This window comes from Lygodium microphyllum, chromosome 19 (genome assembly GCF_053477565.2).
Source record: "Lygodium microphyllum isolate KBCC chromosome 19, Lygodium_microphyllum_v1.1.10, whole genome shotgun sequence".
Classification (NCBI taxonomy): Eukaryota; Viridiplantae; Streptophyta; class Polypodiopsida; order Schizaeales; family Lygodiaceae; genus Lygodium; species Lygodium microphyllum.
In genome coordinates this window covers 70,553,685-70,561,373 of record NC_141153.1, presented here as the reverse complement: position 1 = coordinate 70,561,373, position 7,689 = coordinate 70,553,685, and the positions used below count along the sequence as shown (strand labels likewise).

Genomic DNA, 7,689 nt, shown 5'->3' with positions numbered 1-7,689 from the left:
CATCTTGCCACTCCAACTTTAATGTAAGCCAATCAACTCAAAAGATGCCATATAAAGGCTCCACCAATGTTGTATAAAGGTAAAGCTTTTGGGGCCAAACAGTTATTGGCCCCCTAGCCCTAGAGCATCGTAAATGAAAACATAGATTCTTCATAGAAATAGTTATACACCATTAGGAAAACCCATACACAACACCTAGAAGCATTCCTTCCACAAGTCCATCACTATCAAGAACTCTTCCACATACATGACAAACGTGAACCAAGGCCAGCCTAGCATTGCATATTTCTTTACACAAATTGGATGTTTCACAACCATGCGAAGGTGGAAAGACCTATACACATGTATGGGTGCTTGTAATTTAAGCTCTACAGCTCCAAACTACTTGATGCTTATGTCACCCATGCATGTAGTAGAGGCAAGAATAAAGGCTTTACACAGGCATGTGTGCTTGAAATATTCAGCTTCAAAACACTTGAACTCGTGAATGGCAAGGAATGAATAACAAATCACTGGATATGCAATCCTAGGCTTCAGTTTTGATGGAACCCCAGGGTAACTATATAACATTCATATACCCTGGTCCAGGCATTTGTATTAGATGCGGAAAGAGTTGCTGCACATGTACAAGTTTTACCAGAGACACTTAGTACCTACAGCCAAGCTCCTCAAACAGGTAGTTGTGTGGTTGCTTTTTGACAATAGGTATTCAGCTGAGATGGAAGTGGTAATAATGGGCCAGTAACAATAGCAGAAGCAGTCCATCTTACACTGGGAATGGAGCATGTATACAACAGACCATCTTACCCCAGAAAAGGAGCATGTAGAACTCAATATCAAACATGACTCTATGAATTTACGTTTCCTCAGATGATCTTCCCATCCACAGAGTATTTTGGTACAATGGATGGCAAGATATCACGAATCACTTCTGCTAATGAAGGGATCAGGTGCAGCCTGCAAAAATCAAGTGGTATTAAGTACAACTAGGGACCTGCAGATCTGATACTGCAAAAAAGGCAAAAATGCACCTTCCTTTTCTATCTACAAAAACAGAGCAGAGATTGCACCTTCTATTTTGATATTTATAATATAAGAGTCCATGGAATCTTCACACTGTCCAACTCATGGCCAGCATTAAGCTCTTTCCCTTAGCAATCCAATTATTGGTAGCATCAGTAATCCTTTCATCAATATAAGCCTTGAGCTACATCGTTCATTTGCTATTCCAGAAAGCCTTCCAAAGTCAATGTGAATTGAGGATCAACAAAGAACTCCAAAGATTGTATCACAATTTATGTTTGATCATGTCAGGGAAGGGCTATGCCATCCAAGGTTCTCCTTAGAAATAAATAGCTGCTAAGACTATGAAGAGACAGCTTCCAACCACGACCTGGTGCAAGAGACACAAAGATAGATACTTAGCATTCACATAGTGGTCTACGACATCCAAAAATGCCAGCCCCTCTCCCTGTGCGTACTACTGGATGATATCAGTTTGCCCTAATATCACAACCCAACAATTCCACTGCCCCTGTAAAAATTAGATCCACAAACCTTTTTGTTCTCTCTAGAAAGATGCAATACTATTTCACAAAAATATACTTATTATATGCATACTTAAAATAAGCTTGTCACAATGCAGGCAGGCAGCCCTAGATGGTGATACATTCCCCACCCATGGCTTCCTCAATTCCCTGCAGACCACCTCAAGAGGCCTTTATAGATGATTGGTTTCTGATTTTTAAACAGCTCCAGCGAGCCTGTTGAGCACATACCGCTGTGTAAAATTCTTCTAAGTTAAGTTATATGATTAGCCACACCTTTTTTCAAAAAAAAAGCTTGCCTACCTTTACAGATGGATAGGAAGATGAAGATGATAGCGCACTAAAATCGAAGTTGTAGACCTTAGTTCCATCAGGCTGGAACAGGCCATAATGCCTCTCAGAAGTGGGGCCAGGCTTCATGTCTTCATTAAAAAGTGCAAACAGATAGACATCAAAGCTGGCGTTCGGCCTGAGAGGGGTTCCTTTACTAGTCATCAGGTGGTTGAACAAATTCATGTGGTAGATCTGAGCATTTTGCACAGTAGCCCCTGGCTCATTAGCATCACCTGCGGAAGGCCAACCTGTTTCAGATACCAACACTGACACGTTTTTGTAGCCCAAAGCAGCCATTGCTGAATAGACTGCATCTAGCTGTGCATCGAACATGTTGGTATAGCGCAGTCCACTGCTGCTATCCACGACACCTTGATTAGAGTTGAACAGTACATAATCTAGGGAGATTGTGTTGGAATTGTCCTTGTACGCAAAAAAAGGATAAGCATTTATCATAAAAGGGGCACCCGTTTGGGTCAGAAACTGCAAAATAGGCTCCATGTAAAGAGTCGCTATAGCAGGATTGAATGCTCCAGTCGAAGGAGGATAAGAAGATGTCAGGACTGCAAACGAGTGTGTAGTAGAGACCATTATCTGCCTTTGCAAGTTCAAATTGGTCAGAACTGTGTAGATGGCTTTCATAGCTGGAAGAACTTGAGACATTTGACCTGTGTCAGTGCCACTGAAGATCTCATTGCCAACAACAATGCCAATAATGTTAGTACTTGGGTGATAGGGTAGAACATTTTGTGCAATCCAGTTTTCTGCAGTCGCCAAGCTCGCCAAGCCTGCAAGGTCTTCATTGGCTACACCCACCAAGAAGGAGATGTCTGTGTTGCGGAATGTGTTTAGGACAAGTGGATCTGCATCATAGAGCTTTGCCTTCTTAATAGATATGGACTGGATGATCCTCACTACCTCTGCAGGGGCAGGGAGGTTGTTAGCGACCTTCCCATAGTTGATTCCAAGGCTCGTAGCACATAGAGAATGCATACTAGGACCTGCATAGAGGGATAACAGAAAGAAATATTTAGGGGCATGTATCAAAGAAGCTAAAATCCCCAAGATACTCTTTTAAAGATATGGAAATTTGCTTTATAATCTGTGATCCAAGAAGCTAACATCTGGAAGATACTCTTTTAGAATTGTGCAAATTGCTTTGTAATCTGTAATCCAATATGCTAACCATATAGCCCTCCAATTCAATTTGAAATAGTCTACTGTTTTTCTGTTCTATATGTAAATGTAAAGACCACTAAGACATGTCTTCTCCAAGTCTCCACAAAATTATTGATCTAAGATATGGAAATATGACCCCCTCATGGAATGTGAAGCGATCACGGCTTTCTAATGACAATTGAACTGCAACAAACATACTCCAAACTACTTCCTGGATTTGCTGCACATAACCTGTGATGGATTTATACTAGTCAAATCTATTGACATTTGAGTTGAAGCAGATTCAAAATCTCATTATGTCTGTGGCTATACTGACTCAGAGAAACTAGTGTGTGTGGGTCTGTCCAAAAGCCAACCCAGATCACATGGATCACAAATCAAGAACAGTGTTTCAAATCAATTATGGTTGATCTGATTGATTTACTGAAGCAATCAAAAACAGTTTTTCAAATCATGTGTGCAAATTTGTGCCACTCTTTTTACAGGTGATCTGATTTTATTTACTGAAGCATTTAAAAGAAGTTTTTGACATTTTCCCTATATCGAAAAGGGGCTTTTCCCTGTAGTGTTCAACATCATGAGCTTCTGGGAGGGAGGGATCGCATAGCTAGCTAGGTGCGACCCTTCCAGAAGCTCATGATGTTTTCATAATTCAAAATGAGGGAATATAGTGGGAATCTGTCTAAAACTTCTTGTGATATGCCGAAATGTCTGCAGAGAGAAGTTAGTTTGCACCTGAGAAAGCAAGCAGCAGCAACATAACCAGAGCTCTTTCTAAGAAGCCATCGTGCTTCCACATGGTCATAGCAGCCATGCTTTCTGTCCAGAGGAAAGGGAAAGGGACCTTTCCTTTTGGGGATTGGATCTTCTTCTGCAGTATGATGACGGCCTCCCTCTCGCTTCTCCTGTGTTTGCCTGCGTGTTTCTCTCTCTGCCTGTGAATTTGCCCTCTGAATCAGAAGCTTCTCTGCATATATGAGAGGGGCGAGAGAGCTGGACTGCGATGGATGTCGGCAAGATAACAGGGAACCGAGCGGGTTAAGAATCTAGTTATGGTGATTCTGGTTCTGGGATCTGGGTTCAAGCGATCCTGACGGGATTCCTCATCATCATCAACACTATTGCAAGGGATTCTTCGTCTGTGATCCATGGTGCAGCAGCAAGCAATCCTTAATACTCCCCAAAAAAAAAACCAAAAAAAAAAGCTTGGTTTTTTTATACGGAGCTCCTGATGAAATGTATTTTATGCTATGGTGAAGTGCCCTGGCAACATATCCTTCCTCTCTCTCTCTCTCTCTCTCTCTCTCTCAGGTTGTGCTATGGGGAAGTGCCTTTGCAACATGCTTCATCCTCCCCCCTCTCCCCCCCTGTCTCTCTCTCTCACACTCTCTCTCTAAACGTAGTTCAGTGTATTATTCCCAGGTGGATTTCCAAAACATCAATTGAAAGTCAAGTTTGTCTTTGGAAAAACCGGTCATTTTTAAGATATTTTAGTTATAAAACCAAATTCCCAAACACGAGCACATTTCAAAATTCAAGTTTGTTTTCAGCAAAACCAGCTATCTTTTACACACTTTAATTACAAAACCAGCTATTTTTTGGACATTTTAATTATTTTTATAAAAAAAACAAACCAGCTATCTTTTAGACACTTTAATTACAAAAAGGAACCTCTCAAGGAGCTTTTCATGAGTCATTGTAGAAAATGGCCCTACAAAGTAAAGATAAGCAAGCTCAATTGTATACAAAAAGTGATGCTTTCAAGCAGAATGGGGGACCAGATACCAAGCAAAAGCTCTCTTTCCCCCCCCCCCCATATAGGCCCCACCTTTGATTCTATTCTAAAAGGCATTTCATCAAAGGACTCTTACATTAGCAATGTATCAATATTAAAGCATTGAACTTTCAAGTATCAACATAATTCAAATCAATCTCACTTTTTTATGGTACCTTTAATCATAACTTCGAAACTTTAGGCCGTCCTCAAGCACATGTGTTTGACTATGACCAGAGGCATTTTTCACTTGTTTGTAAAACTACTTGTCCTGAAGAGCTTGAGCATTGCCCATAGAAGCAAGGGTCTCTGAACTTTGAGGAATTGACACGTCGATAGTTTGGCAATCGATATAACTAGCTAGCGTAACTAGTAGTGCTAGCCATGTTCGCTACGTTGGCGGCTTGTGAAGCTTGCTACACATTTTCTGGTGAGCAAATGGAAACAACCACACAATCCTTGACACTTATTCCTATGAAGAAGGGGCCATTCGACACTCCACTTGAAGATGTGCTTTGCCTGCAAAACGTCACAATATTACATGGAAACATTACTTGTCTTGTGCAAAAGGATTTGGAAGCATTTATACAAACTACAAACATTTGCACATGCATATTAAAAGAACATAGAAGTAGCATGTATGGGAATAATAAACCGAGAATTATCTTAAACATGTAAAAATGGCATGTCATAAACAAACACACAATTAAATAGAATTTACATGCAACACATCTATACTATATTATTTTAGTTGTAGCTTTGATAACCCTTCAAACCTCCAAAATGATCCCAAGCCTTCCCATTGTCCCAACATATTCCTTCCCTCCTAAAAATCTTTTCACTTTTGAATTAAAGCTACAAAAGGAGTTCTCTCTCTGTCTCTCTCTCTCTCTCTCTCTCTCTCTCTCTCTCTCTCTCTCTCTCTCTCACACACACACACACACACACACATATATATATAGGACATCACGTAGCCACAAGGACGGTAGTTGGCCTGCAATAGTGATGGCACTCGAGGCTCAACACCATAGACTGATAAATTTGTTGCTGCCATTGGATGTGTTTGTCGCTTGATTTCACCACTTTTTCAACCATAATCTATTCCATGATTTTGCATCTAAAATCAATATCATGTACCTAGCTCTCTTGCTCTGTGTGTGTGTGTGTGTGTGTGTGTGTGTGTGTGTGTGTGTGTGTGTGTGATGCAAAAAAAAAAAAGAGCAATGCTCTTGCACACTATAATGTACCCTTGTTTAGATGAAAAGAAAAGAATAATAGAATTTATATGAAGAGTTGAGGATCAAAAGTAGAATTGCGACTCCCGCAACCCTTGTCCTCTCGAACACGTTGTTATCATCAATCAACACCTTTCGAGCTCACCATTGTTTTGTATGTCAACCCCAACTACACATCATCAACTCCAATATTATCATCATTATCACTTCCAAAAAATGAATAAGGCTACAGATGCAATGCCTTTGAGCCAATAATCTAGAATTGATAGAAACAAAGAATGAGCAAAATGAAAGGTGAGAAGGATCGAAGCTTGCACGCGAGCTATGGCGGGAGAGCAAGAGCAAGAAAGAGAGAGACCAGAAATGGGAACTCCAACAGTCACAATGTGTGACTGGGCCTTCCTTTATTTACTAGTCACTAAAATGAATGTAAAGAATAAAGTGACGTGATGGGCGCCCGCCACCTGCAGTGTGCAATGGCGGGTACTGTCAGTGTAGTAATACACGGGGCGGCACGGCAGAGGCGCCTTTACCCCAACAACCTCCCACTTAAAGGCGAATCTACCCCAGTGAGAGAGAAAAGAAAAGAAAAAGACAGTACAACTGTACATAGATACAAGGGATGAGGAAAGGCAACATCTCATCCAACGCCCATCAATCTCCTGAGGAAGGCAAAGCGCTCAGTAGTGAGGATTTTTGTGAGCAGATCTGCAGGATTCTCGTCAGTGGAGATCTTGACAAGGTCAACAGACTTGTCCTCCACAACACCACGTATGAAGTGATACCTCACCTCAATGTGTTTCATCTTCGCATGGAAGAGCGGATTCTTAGCCAACTGAATGGCACTCATAGAATCCGAATGCAGTGTAGGCATAGCATCAATCCCAAGGTCAGCAACTAGATGGCCTAGCCATATGGCCTCCTTGCAAGCCTCAGTGGCTGCAACATACTCGGCATCAATAGTAGACAAAGCCGTACACTTCTGAACCCTGGACATCCAAGAGACAGCACCTCCAGCATAGTGAATACATAGCCAGAAGTGGACTTCCTACTATCTGCATGTCCTGCAAAATCGGAGTCAGTGTACCCCACGACCCCTGTATGCTAGCTGCCATAGCAAATACACATATCTGTTGTGTCCTTCAGGTACCTCATGATACCCTTCACGGCATCCCAATGTTTCCTGCCAGGTGTAGCCATATAGCGTGCCACAACACCAACTGCAAAGGCAATATCTGGACAAGTGGCTATCATGGCATACATCAAACTGCCCACAGCTGAAGCATAAGGGATCTGGGCCATCTCGGCCCTCTGCTCATCTGTCTGCGGACAATCGGCCTGTGATACCTTCACATAAGAAGGCAATGGACAGCCAATAGGCTTTACGTCCTACATGCGGAAGCGCTCAAGGACTTTATGAATATACTCCCTCTGTGACAAGTAGAGGAGTCCCTGATGCCTGTCGCATCTAATGCGCATACCAAGTATGTGAGAGGCCTGTCCCAAATCCTTCATCTCAAAGCTCTTCTTCAGCTGAGATTTAAGAGCATCTTGCTCATCATGAGCTTTCCCTGATATCAGCATATCATCCACATAGGGTACCAAAATAAGCAATGAACCA

At 41.8% G+C, this 7,689-nt stretch overlaps 1 protein-coding gene across 1 annotated transcript; it reads right to left on the bottom strand.

The window, feature by feature from the left end:
* Positions 1-556: 556 nt before the first annotated feature.
* On the bottom strand, positions 557-4,426 carry LOC148020010 (glucan endo-1,3-beta-glucosidase 11-like). Its single transcript, XM_087700263.1, has 4 exons — positions 3,795-4,426; positions 1,851-2,881; positions 1,071-1,393; positions 557-957 (listed from the first exon to the last, which is right to left on the bottom strand). The coding sequence occupies exons 1-3, from the start codon at positions 3,871-3,873 to the stop codon at positions 1,343-1,345; spliced, it is 1,161 nt and encodes a 386-aa protein (XP_087556389.1). The 5' UTR covers positions 3,874-4,426; the 3' UTR covers positions 557-957; positions 1,071-1,342.
* Between the last annotated feature and the right edge of the window lie 3,263 nt (positions 4,427-7,689).

What these genes read in the sequence shown, in the direction of transcription:
- LOC148020010 (XM_087700263.1), bottom strand. Translation starts at nt 3,873, where the DNA reads ATGGCTGCTATGACCATGTGGAAGCACGATGGCTTCTTAGAAAGAGCT. An exon ending in GCTGCTGCTTGCTTTCTCAG is followed by an intron (nt 2,882 to 3,794) that starts GTGCAAACTAAC and finishes CCCTCTATGCAG; the next exon opens with GTCCTAGTATGCATTCTCTA. An exon ending in CTTCCTATCCATCTGTAAAG is followed by an intron (nt 1,394 to 1,850) that starts GTAGGCAAGCTT and finishes CTCTTGCACCAG; the next exon opens with GTCGTGGTTGGAAGCTGTCT.